The sequence below is a fragment of the Helianthus annuus genome, chromosome 11 (assembly GCF_002127325.2).
Source record: "Helianthus annuus cultivar XRQ/B chromosome 11, HanXRQr2.0-SUNRISE, whole genome shotgun sequence".
In the NCBI taxonomy this organism is placed as follows: domain Eukaryota; kingdom Viridiplantae; phylum Streptophyta; class Magnoliopsida; order Asterales; family Asteraceae; genus Helianthus; species Helianthus annuus.
Window position 1 is genome coordinate 36,103,267 of NC_035443.2, and position 20,756 is coordinate 36,124,022.

General features: G+C 38.5%; 1 protein-coding gene across 2 annotated transcripts; it reads right to left on the bottom strand.

The window, feature by feature from the left end:
* Nucleotides 1–1,772: 1,772 nt before the first annotated feature.
* LOC110926271 lies at nucleotides 1,773–20,582 on the bottom strand. 2 transcript variants are annotated; one of them, XM_035979713.1, is made up of 10 exons: nucleotides 20,359–20,582; nucleotides 17,193–18,775; nucleotides 17,036–17,089; nucleotides 15,763–16,734; nucleotides 6,267–6,416; nucleotides 5,816–5,922; nucleotides 2,918–3,241; nucleotides 2,686–2,820; nucleotides 2,473–2,585; nucleotides 1,773–2,216 (listed from the first exon to the last, which is right to left on the bottom strand). In XM_035979713.1, the coding sequence occupies exons 2-8, from the start codon at nucleotides 18,732–18,734 to the stop codon at nucleotides 2,817–2,819; spliced, it is 3,153 nt and encodes a 1,050-aa protein (XP_035835606.1). In that variant the 5' UTR covers nucleotides 18,735–18,775; nucleotides 20,359–20,582; the 3' UTR covers nucleotides 1,773–2,216; nucleotides 2,473–2,585; nucleotides 2,686–2,816. The 2 variants fall into 2 exon arrangements, with proteins under 2 accessions (XP_035835606.1, XP_022025716.1); XM_022170024.2 differs by lacking the exons at nucleotides 1,773–2,216; nucleotides 2,473–2,585; nucleotides 2,686–2,820; ... (1 more) ...; nucleotides 5,816–5,922; nucleotides 6,267–6,416 and adding an exon at nucleotides 14,264–14,659.
* Nucleotides 20,583–20,756: the final 174 nt, after the last annotated feature.

Here is a 20,756-nt window from a genome sequence, read left to right on the forward strand (position 1 = left end):
AGAATAAACAAGACCAAGATATAATTCCTCAGATATGGAGTTAAGAATCCAAGTAAGCACAATAGAATTGCACCTATCCCATTGCCTACCCAAAACCTCATCAGTTTTAGACCTAAGGCAAGAACCATCAACAAACCCTATCTTATTTTTTACTTGTAAGGCAAGATACATGGCATTGGACCAGATCCTATAGTTTTCTGACCCCTTGAGTTTTACACTGACTATAGATAAATTGGCACTAGGGTGAAGAAAAAGAGGATCACCAGCATCTATTTTGCTAACCAAGGTAGCACTAGGAGGAGTTATAACAGAGTCATCATCACCAGGCATATTGAAAACACAGACAAAACACAATTACCTAAAAAACAGGCAAAGCAAGAACATATAGTGCAAATAAAAACTAAAAAACACAGAGGACAACGAAGCCTGAACAGAGGTCCGATCAGAGGTTCATCACTCAATGGTGCCTCCACAGACGATATTCAGGGAGCTTTGACACACAAACTCAACAAATGCAACAGATAAGCAAATAAGACTCGATCAAGTGCCGGCCCGACTAGTCCGGTAAACAGGGGATGCCTAGACACACTGACTCAGTGATGCACGAAACAAAAAGAAATAAAGGACAGAGATAGAACAATCTCACAGTGGGTGCGTTTAACTCCAGATAATCACACTTGTAACCTTCAATTAGGGTTACAAGTCTTATTTCAAGCAAAGAAGACTAGGACAAACTCTGTTGGTTTGCTCTGAAACAGAGACCAACAAGAGCCCTTTCAGCAGCGATCCGGAGAACTTCCAACCACAACTGTTCCCAAACCCTAGATTTAGGGTTTCAGCCTTCAATCAGAGGTATCTTCAGGCGGATGATCAGGAATCGATGGATTCGAAGTAGCACCAAGATTCCTTAGACCTTTAACCACAACCCTAGATCCGAACGGATCTGTTCGTTCAATAGTAGCAGCAGCGGAAAGAGATGGGTACCAGGGAGCCGATTGGCTCTGATACCATGTGAAAACTTTATGTCTTTTATAAACTGAATCAAGAGGTACAAGATTATAAGCAAACAGGAAACAAAACTCGGTAAAACAACCGATTACAGACAACCAAGAATAGAGCAGATCATCAACTGATGATTCTGCTTAATAAGATTAGCAGCAGCAACACAAGAGCACTCGAACAGCAGGAGAGAGCCAAAGCTTTGAGACGATGTTCTAGAGAGCAGATAAGAGAGGCTGCAATTGTTGATGATCCAACTGGAGAGAAGCGGAGGAGATATAAAGGGGGCGAACCCTAGAAACGAGCCCAGAGATGAGCGGCCGAGCCCAAGGAGCAGCCCAAGACACGAGCCCAATGAACCTCACAAAAATAGGACAAGAAAAAAAGGAAAGGATATTAGAGAATTGAATTGGAAAAATATAAAGGTTTTATATATTTTAACATCTGTCTTTTAGCATTCATAGCTTCAAAACCTTTACTTTTGTTCTATTTTTTTACTGTCTTGCAGTGTAGTGCACATTTTTTCTGTTGCGGGTCAACTTAGTTCTCTAGGTAATATACTCTTTTCGTACGGATGATTTCTTCTATGGAGCAGTATTTATTTCCGTCTATCGGATACTTGATGTTTTATCCTTGCTAGTTTTGATGTAGTAGTCATATGTTGTTAATAAAGATTACCATTATTTTGAATGATCGCGTTCATGTTGCATTTTGCTATAAACTTAACAAGTACAGGGGCTAATGTTGTAATAGTTCATAGTTGAGGAAAATTATGAGCATTGGCAAGGAAAATTCTCACATATTAATATCCTCAAAGTGGCCGAAACTCGAGGCCATATACAATAAGACCAGACATAGTTCCTTCGTAACTTGTGAATTTCAAATTTACAAGAAGACAATCACTTTTAAGTTGATGATTTGAGTTATATTTCCAGACATTAACCTCCATACATCCATCTTCCCTTTGTTGTGGAACCCGAGTAATATCATGTATATTCCATGGGCTTGGGGAGGTAAAATAAATAATTTCAGCCTCTTTGTTTTCTTGCTGGAGTAAATCTCGAACTTTCACCCGATAGTGCAACCCTTGACATGTTTCCGAGAGCTTGAAAACAAGGTAACACACATACTATGTATCCTGTGACAACATTTGACTTTTAATCGTGCAACTGATATGAAATACTTGCTGCGGTAAAAGTTCAATCACTTCTTGAAATCTGCATGTATGATAAATCATGTCATTATATATCTTCGAGACAAAGTAAAACTTCATGACATGGTAAACTATAAACCACATTCAGGGAGTGAAACTTTTTTCAACCATCTATTGATGCATGCATCTTTATTTTAGTAGACAACACAGAATCACAGATAAGTAGCATCTCAAACAATGTACTATTATGGCTATAAATGTGCTAGGAGAAGTAAATGGTTAGACTAAGAAACATAAAGAAGTCGGTTTAAAAAATTAACCTTGACTGGGATGATGGTTTTATTGTAAAAAGCTTCACATTGGAGAAGTTGTACCGAGCTGCCTTAGCCGAAAGCATAAGATGTCTCTTTCCATTAACTTCACTAAGCGCGAACTGTTCATCAAAGGTTTAGAGCGAATTTGTTACAGAAATTTAAGGATTCCTTTTTTTTTTAGTTTTATTGAAGATGCATGTGTTAGAAATTAAAATGTACCTTCCCATCCTCATAGTCTATGGATCTTTTATATGTTTGTTCATAATTAGTAGACAATTGTGGCACCTGCTCATCCAAGTTTGATTTCAAGACTTGTTGGACTTCCAGCACCTTTTTGATTCCTTCATGCTTCATCTGTATAGAAACGGTAAGACCATGTTATATACATTAATATCTATTATATATTAACAAATGAAATTTCGAATGGTAAACAAAGTGTTTCCAAACTTGCATCATCAATTGCTCGAAACTCAAGGCCTTCAACATAGATGGGACAGTCTCCACAATAATATGGCGAGAAGCTCTCCAGTATAAAGTTAAAACCGGAATCATCCAGTCATTGTCTCTCCATGTTGCAAAATACGCATGTAAGGTTTCACTCCCCTTTGTGTACTTAAGGTTCACATACATATGTTTAGCTGACAATTTTCTTGAATCAGAAAATTTGAAGACTAAATAGACCCCATATGTGGTATCTTGGGATGAGAGTCGAGCTCTTGTCTTGATTTTGATCATCAGATTCGAAATATCCAACATCTCCGCTACCTTATTAAACCTGCACACATTAGAAGATGATAAAGCCCAAATTTATTTTTGTCACCTAATAGTAACCAGGTTATTTCACTATTCCACTATGAAAGTTATAATCCCTACACATCCTTAAGTTCGAGGGTTGTTCGGTAAATAATTAATAGATAGTTTATATTGTAATTAGAATAGTATACGAGTGCGAGGACTAGACGTGGCAAAAGCAAAGATTATAACATACAAAATTGATGGAGCGACACATCCCATGGGACGCACCTGTTCCAATCGTCGCCACCATCACAAGATCAAGAAGACGCGATGTTTCGCGAAGAGACTTGTCTTTCACTCGCATCTATTCAATTAGTATAAATAGGCTTGTAGTTTTCAATTGTTTTGTAATCTCTGTACACATACAATCATAGATATATATAGAAGTTCTGGTTAGTTTTCATTCTTATTCTTGTTCTTGTTTCTTGTAATCAATATCAATTGTGAAGATCCGGGGCCAAAATTGGTATCAGAGCGTCAGGCTATTGATATTGATTCACTAAACACAACAATTCGCAAGGCACTAGAGATCGCAGGAGGCATAATCATGCAATTAGGGTTCAATTGTGTGAAGGGTTGTGAGAATTTGAAGATGCGGTCAGATTAGGGTTCGTGGGTGTGTCGAACCAATCTGGAGCACAGAACAGGGCTGTGTTGTGTTCATTTAGAATGCTGCGAATTTCAGAATTCAGGAAATCAAGATTTTTCAATACAAGATTCAATTCAGGTTTGCGTATCTAATCTGACTTTTTAGTTTTTTTGTATTGGGAAGTCATAGTTTAGAAACAAGATATATACGGGAGAAAGAATGAGATCGGGGCTGTTGTGTTTTTCTTTTGGAGTGTTATCTAAATCGAATTTGAAGACCAGCAAATTGCAAGGGAATTGTGATTGTGATTGTGATTATGATTGTGATTGTAATATGTGAAGAAAAGCATTCGAGTGATTTGAAGAAAAGCGGTGATCGCTATTTAGAAAGAAACCTGTGATTTTGTTCGTGATGAACCAAAGAAAGTTAAGTGAAGCGATAGAAGGGTCAAGAGGATTGTTTACGCGTGAGGCAAAGTGAAAGTAAATTTGGAGAACAAATATGTTACCGAGTTTGAGAAACAAACGGGAAAGGAATCTCGTATTATATCCCTTGATCGGGAGTATCACAAAATGGCTGTAGATCTGATCAATATTTTGAGTGATTCACGTCATGATGACTTTGCGAAGAATACTCATATAGAGAAAAGAAAGGAAGTTGGGCTGGTGAAGAAGTCTTATGTGCATATTGGACGGAAATGAATACACAAGATCATATCTGAAGGAGAAAATCATTGTGATGATGATTGTGAATCGGTTATGGGAAAACCAGATGAAATCATGAAATAATGCAATGAGTGCAAGGAAAAATAATGGATAGGTGAGAACAAAGGAAGTCGATTCGTGATGAATCAATGGAATGTCAGAAATCGTGCGATGCGGAGAGAGCACTTGTGAAAACTACGATAAACAGTCGAGTGAGTGGGTCAGTTAAAAGCGAAGAATCCATGTGAGAAGGAATCTTTATGAAGAACCCGTTTTGAGAGACAACCATGAAGAGGATATTGAATCTGTGATAGATCAAGAAGAAGACACGCGTATCCTGTGACTGGGTCAAAAAGTTGTTGTGTGATACAACCGCAAGAGAGATCTGAGTGAGTTAGTTTATCAAAAATCTATGCGAGATGGATTCTGATCATGTGATATGATGGTGGGGAAGTTAATCAAGACCGAGTGGAGTTCGTGTTGAGACAACTACACAAGAAAAGGTTCGTGTGATACAAATCAAGTGCGGTCAAGACAAGTGTGAAGAAAAATGTTCGTGTGAAGCAAGTTTGTGTGAAGAAAGTTCGTGAGGAGCAAGGTTCATGAATAAGAAGATACATGTGAAGCGTTAAATACCGAGGAGATTTGAGAAGATAAAACTGTTCGGAGTTCAAGATCTACAACAACTCAAGGATGTTCGTGATTAGGGGGGTGAATGAAAGTTATAATCCCTACACATCCTTAAGTTCGAGGGTTGTTCGGTAAATAATTAATAGATAGTTTATATTGTAATTAGAATAGTATACGAGTGCGAGGACTAGACGTGGCAAAAGCAAAGATTATAACATACAAAATTGATGGAGCGACACATCCCATGGGACGCACCTGTTCCAATCGTCGCCACCATCACAAGATCAAGAAGACGCGATGTTTCGCGAAGAGACATGTCTTTCACTCGCATCTATTCAATCAGTATAAATAGGCTTGTAGTTTTCAATTGTTTTGTAATCTCTGTACACATACAATCATAGATATATATAGAAGTTCTGGTTAGTTTTCATTCTTATTCTTGTTCTTGTTTCTTGTAATCAATATCAATTGTGAAGATCCGGGGCCAACACACTAAAGTTAAAATTTTCTTACATTATTTTATAAAGATTAACACGTGAGAAAACAAGTCACGGAATGGTAATCTTGTGAGGGTAGACTGCAACACAAACATACATAGAATGTGTTTGTAAGAGAGAGTGAGGACACAAACCTTGATTCCGGAACAGATATCCAGTTATGTGGACTATGGTTTATGTATGAAAACTTTCTTGCCGATATCATTTCATTTCTTTCGCCATTACCTCCTAGTGAAAACCACTGCCATGCAAAACAAACAAATCAAACCCAATGTGTATTAAGCGTGAATGCATGTATGGATTTGGACCATCTATCCCTCATGATAGTGGTGCATTATCTCAAGATACGTTGTAATAACAGATTCACTAAAAACCAAAAGAACCGGGACATAGCATAAATCAATGAAAACCTAAGTTTGTCGTAAGCAAACCGAAGCTAGTTAGAAATGTTGACCCAAAGAATATGAGTGCTATTAAGTAGCCAACAAAAACCAAAAAAGCATAGCCAATTTATATTTAAAAAAAAAAAAGAAACATGGAATGCAGAAAACTTAAAAGAACTGAGATATGAGAAATGGCGGATACCACTTTGTCATCTTGAAGGAGAATTCCCTTGGAGAACATGTTGTAAAGATCTTTCTTCTTTGCGGTAGAGTAGAGTTCTGAAGATTTTGACAATTTGATTATCTCCTCATAGTCTTTAGGAAATTTAGGACCCCATATTTCATAATCCTCCTGTACAAAAATTAAACAATTAAAACTCAATATTTTGATGCTATGCACCAAAAATATATCTACATATTGCAAACTAGCCTTCATTTTCATTTTTATTTTACTATTCACTACTAAATATCCAAAACAAGACTTCCAAACAAAATAGTTAACTTGATATCATTTTATTTTGGTTGTAAAGACTTTTTTTTTGTATTGATACCTTTTGATTTACATATTCTAGTCTTGATGTACATGCATTAAAAGAAAGCCACTTTTGTACAACTATGAAAACTTACTTGAAATTCCAATGCCTTGTTGAGTTGTTGCAACACCTCTTCTGCTCTTGGTCGTTTTCTTTTAACCCTTTTTAGGTGACCCGGGGCGGTAACGTGATGGCCACCGGTCACGCGTGAAAATCAAACGGCACACCGCCGCCGCACAACATATAACGCGTTATATGTTTAACGCGTTAACCACACAACGCGTTGAAAATTTAAAAAATCGACCGTTGGCACATGACCGTTGTTGATGAACGGTAACTTTAATAAAAAAAATAATAATCCATTTTATTTATATATATATCCACATTTTAACCATTTTTTCACACACCAAACTCTATCTTTTAAACCATTTTAAACCCATTTCACACAATTTTTATATCTTTCTCAAATGGAATTCCCTACCGATTCGACGTTTCCGATGTCTAGCGATACCGATACCGAGTCGTCTTCCGACAACAACACGCTAAACTATTTTGTGTCGGTGTATAACGAGCTTGATGCCGAGTCGTCCCGCCCAAAGAAGAAGATGGTCGGCCGTGATCGTATACGTGCCAACGAAGTTTTGATGAACGATTATTTTGTGGAAAACCCGATATACAATGCCGAAACGTTTAGAGATCGTTTTCGTTTACCCAAAGAATTATTTTTAAAGATTGTTGGAGACATCGAGGCAAGCGAGGGATGGTTTCAAGAAGGTTACGATGCGAGGGGCAAACCAAGTTTCACGCCGATTCAAAAATGCACGTCCGCCATTCGCCAACTAGCGACAGGTAACCCACCCGATCAATATGATGAATACCTAGCTATGTCTGAAAGAACTTCACGTGAGTGTTTGCAATTTTTTTGCAATGCGGTCATTAAGTTGTATTCTAACGAGTTTTTACGTAAACCGACGAGCCATGACATTTCACGTATTTACGCCGCACACGAGGCTAGATGGCATTTTCCCGGGATGCTCGGTAGCATCGATTGTACACATATCGAGTGGAAAAATTGTCCAAGAGAGTTGCGAGGGGCGTATGTGAGGGGAGACATCAAAAGACCAACCATCATACTAGAAGCGGTGGCGTCGAATGATTTATGGATTTGGCATTCGTATTTCGGTGTCCCAGGTTCAAACAACGACATCAATGTGTTGCACACGTCGCCGTTGTTCCAAAGCGTAACGAATGGTACCGCACCTTCCTCTCCTTTCTATGTTAACGGTCGACATTACAGACGAGGCTTTTATCTTGTGGATGGTATCTACCCGTCTTGATCTGTTTTTGTGAAAGCTCCCTCATTTCCCGTCGAGGCTAAAGAAAAGGCGTTCAAAAAATTGCAAGAATCGGCAAGAAAAGATGTTGAGAGGGCGTTTGGTGTTTTAAAGGGTAGATGGGGTATACTACACCGATCAGTTCGTTCGATGACCAAGAAAGCAATACATAGCATAGTGTATGCGTGTATCATATTGCACAATATGTTGATCAAACACGACGGACGTGCAATATCCCCGGATTGGGTACCGGATCCTCCTACACAAGTTCAAGTTCCACAAGATATCAATTTACAATTGCGTAACGAAGAAACTCACTTTCGGTTGAGATACGATTTAATCGAACTAGTAGGTTCTCTAGGTTTGGAGTTTCCGGATTCGGACGAGGAGTAGGTTTTTTTTTTTTTAAATTGTATGTTCCTAGTATGTTAAATTCGAGGAGTAGGTTTTTTTTTTTTTTTTTTTTTTTTTTTTTTTTACAAATTGTATGTTTCTAGTATGTGAAATTGAAGTAGTATGTTTTAAAATTAATGAAATTTTTAATTTTAGTGTTTTATTGTTAATTTCTAATTTAAAATAAAAAATTAAAAAAATTGGGAGGGAGTGATAGAATTCCATCACTAGTGATTCCACCCCTCCTACATTTCTATCACTAGTGATGGAAATTAGATTGATGACATGGCATTACTTGATTGGATAGTGGGAGTGATGAAATTCCATCACTAGTGAACCACCCCTAGTCCCCTTAGGCATTGACTAGCAATCACTTGAAATACAGACAATGATTCCGGCGCAATTTGTTCCTTTATACCCTCAAACACGATCAAACCAAGTTTTCCTTCTTCATGGATGTGCTCAAGGGTCTCCCTTACACGTTGCTCATCATAATCCTTTGTATTAGGCACTAATAATTTCCCATAAAAGATTTCAAATAACACCACTCCCAATGAGTAAATGTCAGATTTCTCGGTGAAGAAACCTGTAATCTCATACACAGGATCAACATAGCCAAGTGTACCTACAAGCTTGCTGACGACTTCCTGATTTATTGCAGTTATTGCAGATAACCCAAAATCAGAAATTTTTTCCTTCCAATCAGCATTTAGTAGAATGTTGGCACTTTTGATGTCCCTGTGTATCACCATCTCTTTTGTTGGAGCACCTCCATGAAGAAAGGCTAACCCTCGCGCAACATCGATGCATATTTTGAGTCTTTTAATCCATGTAAGACTTTTGTTGTCTAGACATGGATCGAGACTTCGATTAGACGCATGCTCATAAACAATGATTTTTTCATCATTTTCATTACAATAGCCTTCAAGACCTATGATATTTTCATGTTTATACTCAAAAAGAATTTCCAGCTCTGTCAAGAAATGAAGTTCTCCCTGACCTTGACTCCTATCCTCTTACAAAATGAGAATGAGTACAAGAATATTTTGTATTGAATTGTTTTTTGGATGATTACAATGGACAGAGACAGCCTCTATTTATACTACTCTTACAAGGATCCTATAAGGAAAGAAATAACTGTTGATTGGCTGTCATTGTAAAGAGAAGGAAACCGTGTATTTTGTTCCACTGATTTTGGGATATGATGCAATTGACAGACAATCTTGCTGATCCCCTAAAATAACTTTCTTTCTTTCAACACTCCCCCTCAAGTTGAATTGTAGGATTTCCGAAATTCAACTTGTCCAAACACTTGTGTAGTATCCTTTCATTTACAGCTTTTGTTAAGATATCAGCCAGTTGTTCTTCTGATGGGACAAACGATAATGAAACAATCTCGGCTTCGAACTTTTCTTTAATGAAGTGTCGATCTACCTCTATATGCTTCGTTCGATCATGTTGAACTGGGTTCTCGGATATTTGAATAGCTGCTTTGTTATCAGTTGTAATCTTGCTAGTTTCTTGAGGTGGAAAACCTATTTCAGTAAGGAGCCTCCGTACCCATAGAACTTCAGTTATCCCCTTCGCTATTCCTCTAAATTCAGCTTCAGCACTTGATAGGGCCACCACCTTCTGTTTTTTACTTCTCCAAGTGACGAGGTTTCCACCAACTAAGGTAAAGTAACCTGAGGTTGATCTTCGGTTTCCTTTATCTCCTGCCCAGTCTGCATCGGTGTATAGTTGAGTCCCTAGATGTCCATTCGGTTTGAAAAGGACTCCGTGACCAACCGTTCCCTTTAGATATCTTAAGATTCTGAAGACTGCATCCATGTGAGCGCTTTGAGGTTGATGCATAAACTGACTTATTACTCCTACAGCGTATGCTATATCGGGTCGAGTGTGAGAGAGGTATATTAGTTTCCCCACAATCCGCTGGTACCTTTCTCTGTCAGCTGGCTCTGCTGTTTCTTCTATGTAGAGCTTCTGATTTGCAATCATAGGCGTATCGGCTGGTTTGCAATCAATCAAACCGGTTTCTGCTAGTAGGTCGAGAACATACTTCTTTTGGCACATGAAGATTCCTTGTTTTGACCTCAGAACTTCAATGCCAAGGAAGTATTTAAGTCTCCCTAGATCCTTCATTTCGAATTCTGTGAACAAGTTTTTCTTCAGCTTGGTTATCTCTTCTTTGTCATTACCTGTAATGATCATGTCATCGACATAGATTATTAGACAGGTTATGAGGTTGTTTCTCTGTTTGAGAAACAATGTATGGTCTGAGTTACTTTGTTTAAAACCATAGTTCTTCATGGCCAAGGTGAATCTTCCAAACCATGCTCTAGGAGACTGTTTTAGGCCATACAGGGATTTCTTCAGACGACATACTTCTCTTTCCCCAAAATTAACTGTGAATCCATGCGGAGCTTCCATATAAACTTCTTCTTTTAATTCTCCGTGTAAGAAAGCATTCTTTACATCAAATTGGTGAAGTGGCCACCCTTTATTTGCTGCTACAGAGAATAGAACTCTGATAGTGTTAATCTTTGCAACTGGAGAGAAGGTTTCAGAGTAGTCAATCCCGTATGTTTGAGTGTAGCCTTTAGCTACTAACCTGGCTTTATACCTTTCAATTGTACCATCAGGTTTGTACTTAATCGTAAAAACCCAACGACACCCGACTGTTTTCTTTCCCACCAGCAGGGCACATTTCTCCCACGTATTGTTCTTTGTTAAGGCTTTCATCTCTTCTTCCATTGCCTTTTTCCAGTGTCTTGATTTCAGGGCTTGTTCTGTATTGGTAGGAATTTCTTCTGAATATAAAGACGAAGAGAAGGCCTTGGCTTCCTCGGATAGATTTCCTTTGGCTATGTTAGCCACAGGATACCTACATCCCTGAGATTTCTTTTCTGGAGAATATCTTTTCGGTGGAACTCCCCGGTTGGATCTTGGTGGTAGGACATATCCTCCTTGTGTGTCTTCTTGTGGAGAATGATCCTCTTGCTCATGTTCATTTTGCTCCATTGGTGAAGTGTCTCCTTGTGTGGAAGAACTCATTTGCTCTACTGTTTCATTAGTTGTATTTTCTCGAATTTCAGTAGAATCGTGAACAGAACAAGGGTGAGTATTACTTACCTCGGGTACCAGGTTAGGAGCAACTTCAGGGGCGGCACTGATATTTGGGTTTTCTGTGGAGAAAGGAGCCTCATCGTTGGTACTGTGGCTCACCGCTTCTTCATATGGAACATACTTTAACCAACTCAGTGTGTCTTGACATTCTCTCTCCCCCTGACCACTGTGTTGGGATGTATAGTAATACTTGGTTTCAAGAAAATCACAGTTCATAGTGGTGAACATGTGTCGGGTTGTTGGATTGTAGCATCGGTACCCTTTTTGATTCATTCCATACCCAACAAAGACACATTTTTCGGCGCATGGATCGAGTTTGGTTCTGTTTGTTTTTGGTATGTGGACAAAGGCAGTGCATCCAAAGATGCGTGGTTCAAGTGTGAGATTGGAGGGGGGTTTTTTGAATTCTGAAAGGACTTGTAATGGGGTTTTTAGTTTTAGAACTTGGGTTGGGAGACGGTTAATAAGATAAGTAGCAGTAACAAGGGCTTCTGGCCAAAAAACTTTTGGAACTTGTGATTCTATTAGGAGAGCCCGAGTTATTTCTAACAGAATGCGGTTTTTTCGTTCCGCGACACCATTCTGTTCTGGAGTATGGGGGCAAGTTGTTTGATGAATGATGCCTTTGGTTTGAAAAAAGTGTTTCATACTAGTGTTAACGAATTCACCCCCATTATCTGAGCGGAAAACTTGAATGTTTTTTTGGAACTGGGTTTGGATCATGGTATAAAAGATGGTGAATTTATCGAGAACTTCAGACTTATTTTTTAGTAGGTAAACCCATGTCATTCGTGTACAATCATCCACGAATATAACGAAAAAACGAAGGTGTTGTCCCCCAATGACTGGAGCTGGGCCCCATACATCCGAGTGAATCAATGAAAAAGGTTCATCGACCCTTGTGTTATTTGGTTTAAAAGTTTTCCGATGACTCTTGGCCAACATACAAGTTTCACAATGTGTCTTGCAATTAGAAGGAAATAATTTAGGAAATAAAATATGCAAATAACCCGTGGATGGATGCCCCAATCTCCTATGCCATAACCAAGCTTCTCGTTCTACTGTTCCATGAGAGAGCAATACAGTACCACTTTGAGTCACCTCATCCACATAGTATAACCCTCCTCTTTCAGTGCCACGCCCAATGATCGCTCCCGTCCTGATATCCTGTAAGATACAAAAAGTGGGTTGCATGAGTACCGAACAATTTAATTCCTTTGTTACATGGCTTATTGAAAGGAGTTTGTGTGAAAAAGATGGAACGTAGAGACAGTTTGAGATTTTGAGTGTTGGAGAAATTTCAATAGTTCCTCCGTTTTTTACACTCATTGTCTCTCCATTTGCCGTATGTATATAGGATTTTGTAGGTTTGGTTGATGTGACAAAATCTGATTTCTCGTAGGTCATGGTATCGGTGGCTCCACAATCGAATATCCACGATTGTTCTTTTTCTTTAATCAAGTTTTGAGCCATATTGGCAAAACCACTAAAGTTTGGGTGCTTGTTGCATTTTATGAAACTTTCTATCATAAAAGGAACAACACTCGTGGCTTTTAATATTTCTAATTCTTCAGGGGTTAAAGTGAAAGTTGTTTCAAGATAAGAATGGGGTATTGAGACTTTTCTCTCAACCCCTGTACCTGTGGTTACCGAGAACACATCGTCGGTTTCCCCAATTGCTGCCGCCGCCACCCCCCCAAATCCGGTAGGGTTTCTTCCTTCCCTTGCTGCACCTTCCTGATCGCCGATGGCAGCCGCCGCTGTGCCCTTTTCCGGTCCGGTTGTCTTGCTCTTCTTATGTCCATCGGACCACCAGTCTGGATATCCGACGATCTTGAAGCACTGTGCTTTGGTATGTCTAGTCATACCGCAATGATCGCACTTCAAGTGAGTCTTGTCTTCTTTGTTTGGTGCTCCGTTCTTCTTCCCGTCAAAGCGGCGATGCCCCTTTGTTACGAGCCCTAACCCTTCTGTACCAGTGGCACTTAAGCCTGCCGCTATCCCTTGAGTATCGTCGACGGTTGTTCCCAGAATATTCTGGTGTGCCGCCTCTTTACGGACGGTGGCATAAGCCGCCTCTGCGGATGGAAGCGGATCTAGTCGGAGTATTTCCCTTTTAATTGGGTCATATTTCCGATCTAGAGCATTTAAAAACTGAAAGAGCTTTTGTTCTGACCTGATTCTTAGGTATGTTCTGATATCTTCTGGGCACTTCATGGGATTTGGATCAATCCTGTCGATCTCTCCCCAAACCCCCTGTAATATGATCCAGAAATCTTCAAGTGACTTGTCATTCTGCTTGATTTCGTTGGCTTTGACATGAAGGTTGAACGTCTGCAACTTGTCTCTGCCACTGCTGTAGGTGACCACCAAGGCATCCCACAACGATTTCGCTGTGGGAAACTCGGTAAGGTTGCCGGCCAACACCGGTTCAATGTTCTGTATAAGCCAGGAAAAAACGACTAAGTCGTCTTGTTCCCATTGCTCGTAGGTTTCGTCGTCTTGTTTCGGGGGGTTTGAGGTTAAATGTTTCAGCAGGTTTTTCGATTTGCCACCAATGGCAACCCGAATCATTCGGGTCCAAAGTGCATAATTTTGGCTGTTGAGTTTGAGGTTAATCTGTAGGCTATCGGAAAGTTTGGGACTTTTTGGTTGGGGGTTAACCCCATGTTTGAGCAGGTTGGCGATTTGTAAAGACAACTCATCCTGGTTGCCGTCTCCGGACATGGTGGCCGGTTTTGTGAGCTTGGTAGGTGATGAGCAGGTTGTGGTTAGACTAAACCATGCTCTGCTACCATCTTACAAAATGAGAATGAGTACAAGAATATTTTGTATTGAATTGTTTTTTGGATGATTACAATGGACAGAGACAGCCTCTATTTATACTACTCTTACAAGGATCCTATAAGGAAAGAAATAACTGTTGATTGGCTGTCATTGTAAAGAGAAGGAAACCGTGTATTTTGTTCCACTGATTTTGGGATATGATGTAATTGACAGACAATCTTGCTGATCCCCTAAAATAACTTTCTTTCTTTCAACATATCCAACCTTTTTGCGACAACTGTAGTATGTTGACCACCGTGTGTAACTTCTCCTTTGAATACCTTTCCAAATCCTCCCCTTCCAATAATATTCTCAGGATGGAAGTCTTGTGTGGCCAATTTAATTTCTTCAAATGACATTTGGAGTTTGTCCTTACTGTTTTCCTGTGATTCATTTAACACTCATATTAACTATATAATTCTTGAATATATTTTTATTGTTGTGCTTATATATTTACTTGTTCTTCTGCTCAAAATAAGATCCCAAACTTTGCCAGCCTCTTGGAAGAAAATTCTAAAAATATTTGTTGTATAAATACATGTATCTATTGCTTTAGCTATGATACAAAAGGCGGTTATGTAACCACATAATCACCCCTCTTTCCCTCTATATATCTTAACAAATGCCAAGCGGTTTGTCTACTTGAAAATCGTTTTTGTTATACATATACATGTACATGACTACATGTACATGTATACATATACATACACTCACATTTATATAGAGCGGGGGTGGGGGGACTCGTTCAATGTAGAACCAACCAATTTTAAGTTGCTATATGCGATAACTGCATAAACATTTTACCTATTGCTCTAACAGTGATACATAAGGCAGTTATGTAACCACAAAACCACTTGTCTATCCCTCTCCCACTATATCTTTGGAGACCTATGTACAAGTGCTAATTTGGTTCGTGCATTTCTTTAATCAAATTGGTTTTGGTTATGTAATTAATGTTCCCCTATATATGTGTGTACACACACACACACATATATATATATATAGGGGAAGGTTCAAATGAAAACCACTAGTTATTGTGAAAACTCGAAAACTAATTAAAAAAAGCCAAAAAAACATACAAAAAAATTTTTTTTTTAATTTTTTTTTTCAATCAAAATTTCGCAGGTTTTTTAATATAAAAAAGAAATTTCAAAAAAAAAAAAAAATTTTTTTGTGTAGTGCACATGTGTAATACTGCACATATGTATGTGTACTACACATGTGTATTATTACACATGTGCACTACACAAATTTTTTTTTTTTGAAAAAAGTTTTTTTTTATATATAAAAACTAGCGATTTTTATAAAAAAAATTGAAAAAAAAAAAAAAAATTTTTGTGTGTTTTTTAGGCTTTTTTTAGTTAGTTTTCGAGTTTTCACAATAAAAGTGGTTTTCATTTGAACCATCCCCTATATATATATATATATATATATATATATATATATATATGTTGCACCCAAGTAAGAAAGAATATATTTAACTTACTTGGAATGATAATGCTTTCTCAAGTTCCTGAAGGATATCATTTGCAGTGGGGCGTTCGTCTTGAGCTATTGCCACACATCTATATGCAGCTTCTAAGAATGTTCCCAAAGAATCTTGATTAGGTCCTTTATGTAGGGTGGATTTGAGTTCATCTACTTCTTCCATTATTTTAGGATCTACCATTTCACGTATTGTATTCTCTTCAAAACATCGTCGTGCAACATGTGCAATTCCGTATTCATCCTCCGCAATGTAAGTTGGATCATTGGCAAGCTTCCCGGACAAGATCTCAAATAAAACAACCCCGAAAGAGTAAATATCTATTGCTCTTTTCAACCTTCCAGTCTTCATATATTCTGGACACAAATACTCTTTTGTGCCTGCAACATTCTCTGTATAGAGAGTTTTTGCTTGTTCATTCTTATGGTGGAATCTGGAGAGTCCAAAGTCAGCAATCTTTGCCACCCAATTCTTACCCAACAAAATGTTGCCACTTTTTATGTCACGGTGAACTATCCTTTGTTCATCCTCCACCCTTGTGTGAAGGTAGTTTAGTCCACGTGCAATATCAATGCAAATCTTTATGCGTTGCACCCAGGTAAGGTTAGTCGACTTATTGGTGTATCCCAAATAATTATCAAGACTACTATTAGAAGCATGCTCGTAGACAAGGATCATCTCATTACCTTCATCACAAAAGCCAAGAAGAGAGACTATATTGTCATGCTTACACCTAGTAAGTAATTCAATTTCAGCTATGAACCCTTCTTTTCCATGCTTGTCTTCTCTAATACATTTGATGGCTACAGTTCTCCATTTCTTGGAATGTTCACCTTTCTCTTCTATGGACAGCTCAAGTTCTGCTCTGTACACCCTGCCATATGTGCCTGACCCAAGGTATCTTTTGGTAAAATTCTTGGTGGCCAACACTATATCAGTGAGTGGGATCTTTAAGTGTTCCAAGTTTTCTCCCTGCAACATTCAATTTTAAGTAAAGAAAAAGAAAACTCCTGCAAACTATAAACTATCTGTTCATGGTTTACATAAAAGGGTAAAACAGATATTTTGTACAAGTTATAACTCTAAAACAAACATGCATCCCTCCCTATGAGGAAAACCGTGACGCTCTCATAATCAGTGGACCGTGGAAACAATATCGGTAATTTCTGAAACCCGAGGACGAAAGTTGAAATTTCGGCATACCAGAACGATTTGTGTAATTTACTCTAAATTTTATCTACCTTGATGAACTCAACTAAAAGAAGTTAATTACCTTCCAGGAGTTGGATGGCTTTCCTTCAACTTCTCCAGCAACTATTGACGGCCCCTTTGAGATAATCAATAGCATCAATGGAAATAAATTAATAAAGAGACAATTAAACAGTTATTTTATAAGATGAAAAAAAAAATATATAAATGGACGATCTTACCGGATTTTCTCGTTTCATTTGTTGTACCAACGCTTTCTCAAGGTTTCTGAGAATTTGATCTATGTTGGGACGTTGTGCTCGTTGTTCCTTCAAGCAGTTATATGCTGTTTCTGAGAAAATTTTGAAAGATTCTGGGTCCATCTTATCCCTTAGATATGGATCAATTATATCATCTAGATTTTCCTCATCATAATGGGATCTGGCCAATTGAGCTAATAACTCCGGGTATGGAGCATGCGAGTACTGATCAAGTCCTTTCATGGTAAATAAGGGATTTAGTGCAAAACCCTGTTCCTTTGAGGAGTTTGGTAATTTTATTGGCATTCTGGGCGACATGATTTCACCAAATGAAGACTGCCAACTGTTGGCAAATGAAGTTGGCTCTCTGTCAACAAATGACGTTGGCTGTGCATTGTCTAACGGATGTGGTTCGTTGTCAATTAATGAGTGTGGTTCGTTGTTAAATGACTCTGGTTCGTCTGAATGTACATCGGGGAAAAGGGATAACCATTCCTGTCCATAGCAAAGCGGCGAGGAGGGTACACCGGTAAACGTGGATAACAACCGTGGTACACGGATAAACGAATAGGACTCTACATCGGTAAACGGAGACTGTTGTGTGTCGGTAGATGGTGAGAAGCAGTTAAACAATGACAACCATACGCGGGTAAACAAGGATTGCTGCGCTTGTGCTGACACCGTTGGGGGGTGAGATTGTTTATTGACATCCTCCGCCTTTTCCTCTTTGTTATCTGATTTAGCATATTGAGGTGCACGCTGCTGATCTTGCTCGTTTGGAATAAACGCTTTCCTCCCACACAGCAGTTCAAATAATACAACTCCGAAGGAATAAACATCCGACTTGTGGGTCACAAATCCAGTCTTTTCATATGTTGGATCCATGTAACCTATAGTGCCAATAACTTCAGCAAGGAGAAGACGATGTCTTCTTTCACTTGTATTTCTCATGGCAAGTTCGAAACCAGATAACTTGGGTTCCCAGTTGTCATCTAGTAAAATTTTTGAACTTTTGACATTACGATGTATGACACTGTAATTGCGTTCAGCATCATAATGGATGTAATTTAATGCCCGTGCAATGCCAACACATATTTGCAATCGTTGCAACCATGTGAGGACAGAGCCTTTAAGGTATTTGTCGAGACTTTCATGGGACTCGTGTTTGTTTATGATGATCTTCTCGTCTTTTTCATCACAAAACCCAATAAAAGAAACCAGATTATTATGCTTAAGATCAGAAAGCATCGTAATTTCGGTCCAGAACTCAAGGTCTCCTTGGCCATATTCATAATGCAACCTCCTTGCAGCGATATTGGTCCGCTGTCCTGACACCAAGAGGTTTCCTGTATAAACCTTCCCAAACGCACCTTGGCCGATGAGATTTTCATCAGCAAAGTCATTGGTGGCCTCTTGTATCTCTTCAAGTGAGATTTGTAAGTGAGCAAACTCTTGGTGTGAAGCCATTTTGATCAAGTAAAGTAGATGGCTAATTCGATCTATCGGCAGGGCCGGCTCAACCATTTTGGTGGCCTAAGGCGAAGTAAAATCTTGTGGCCTTTTTCCTAAAAAAAATGTATGTAATTGAAAGTTAAACTTGAAGGGCCCAAGTGTAATTATTTGAAAAATTGTGTTAAAATTTAAAAACAAGAAAAAAAAAATGCTGAACCAAGGATTCGAACCCATGTCTCACCAACATCCGTATATACACAAAACCACTACACTACCAACCATCAATCTTTGTTGATAACCCACACCCTAAATCTTTTATAAATGGACTGTGGTTTCATCAAATTGTGGAGGCCCTATAGTTTTGGTGGCCCAAAGCCCAAGCCTCATTTGGCTTACCCTTGGGCCGGCCCTGTCTATCGGCTACAAGTAACTGTTATGGAAGGAAATAGATATTCAACAGATATATATAGCCAGACTAATTAATTATCTACTTAATATTATTATTAGAGTTAAATGCCATTTTAGTCCCAGTGCTTTGGGTCATTTTGTCAGTTTAGATCAAAGGTTTCATTTTTCGCCTGTCCAAAAAGGTTTCATCGTTGCCATTTTAGTCCACTAGGTTAACTTCATCAATTTTTTATGTTAACGAGAAGGGCAATTCGGTCATTTTATATGTAATTCTGTTAACTAGAAGGGTAATTCGGTCTTATGAAATCACCAAATTGCCCTTCTTGTTAACAGAAAAAATAGATGAAGTTAACCCAGTGGACTAAAATGGCAACGGTGAAACCTTTTTGGACCCACTGACGAAAAATGAAACCTTTGGACTAAAGTGACAAAATGGCCCAAACCTGGCATTTAACTCTTCACTGTTATCTTTATGATGTCTATTTTCATTATCTCCTATATCTCCTTCAATCCACCCCGTGAGATCAAGACCAATTTATCCACAAGTGTTGTTTTCCGTTTAATAGATACTAGCATTCAGTAACCATGCAGCTTGTTACTGACTCCTAAATGTTATAAATTGTTACTAACACAACTACTCAAGGTCATTATTATTCATGAGCACTGCCTAAGACCATGTGTAGTGAAAGGGGAAGATAATGCCCCCACCCTAGGGCGTTTTGCGCCATGTGACGGTTCAGTCAACAAATGGGCATTATGTTAAAAGGGGTGTAGTAGGGACGTGGGTTATGGGGCGTTATGTTAAAAGGGGGTATAAATATAATTAAATAAAAAAAAACTTCAAAAAATGCTATTGGCCAAAAACCTTCGTATAATACCATTTTAGCGTTATTCAAAACACGCCGGGGTTTTTTTGCGAAAACACGCCGGATCACGCCGGAGGGGTGGGGGGAGGGCGTTTTGGGGCGTGTTTGGGGGAGAAAACGCCGGGTCACGGACCACTACGGGTGGTCTAACCAAAACTTATTTGTTGGAAGGTTATCATAAAATTCTATTCTCTACTTGTTACAACTAGGCTAGAGAATCCAAATCATGTTTTTTTTTAAAAAAAAAAAATCTTCCAGATTTTATACATAAAAATCTAACAATTCACCACCCTCTACTTCAGCCCATGCTCATATAGATGAAAATGAAAATAAAGATAACAATGAAAGTATTCTTTTCACAGGTAAATTTGTTAATCAAAGATTGATCAAGATTTATGGTATGAGGTGACAGACATAATCACCTTTAGAAAAAGGCGACGAAATTGTGTCTTATTGAGCAGACGGTTGACTCCACAGCACTGAGTTCTCTCGTTGTAGAAAAGCTGGTGTGCAGTGTTAACTCAGTTGATTGCAGAAAGTCAACTCAGTTGATTGAAGAAGGAAGAGATCGAAGTTGGTAGAAACTGGGAAATAGTTGAAAGGGGAAGATGATAATGATGAGGGAACTTTGAACACAAGTTGGCTTATATTTATACAAAAATATTTCATCCTAAATTACGCAAGGGTGTTTTCGTCTACAGCTTACAACTACCACAAATCACATGCCGTAAAAGCCGGTTGATGTATCATGTATGTTTGACTTATTTCTTTTTAAATATTAATGTATACAAAAACAAAGATTCTCATTTTGTAACAATGG

Coding starts and splice junctions, on each gene's coding strand:
- LOC110926271 (XM_035979713.1), bottom strand. CDS start 18,734: ATGGTTGAGCCGGCCCTGCCGATAGATCGAATTAGCCATCTACTTTAC. Junction 6,417..15,762: donor AGAAAGCATTATCATTCCAA/GTAAGTTAAATA, acceptor ATTTTTGTACAG/GAGGATTATGAAATATGGGG. Junction 5,923..6,266: donor TCCTTCAAGATGACAAAGTG/GTATCCGCCATT, acceptor TTTGCATGGCAG/TGGTTTTCACTAGGAGGTAA.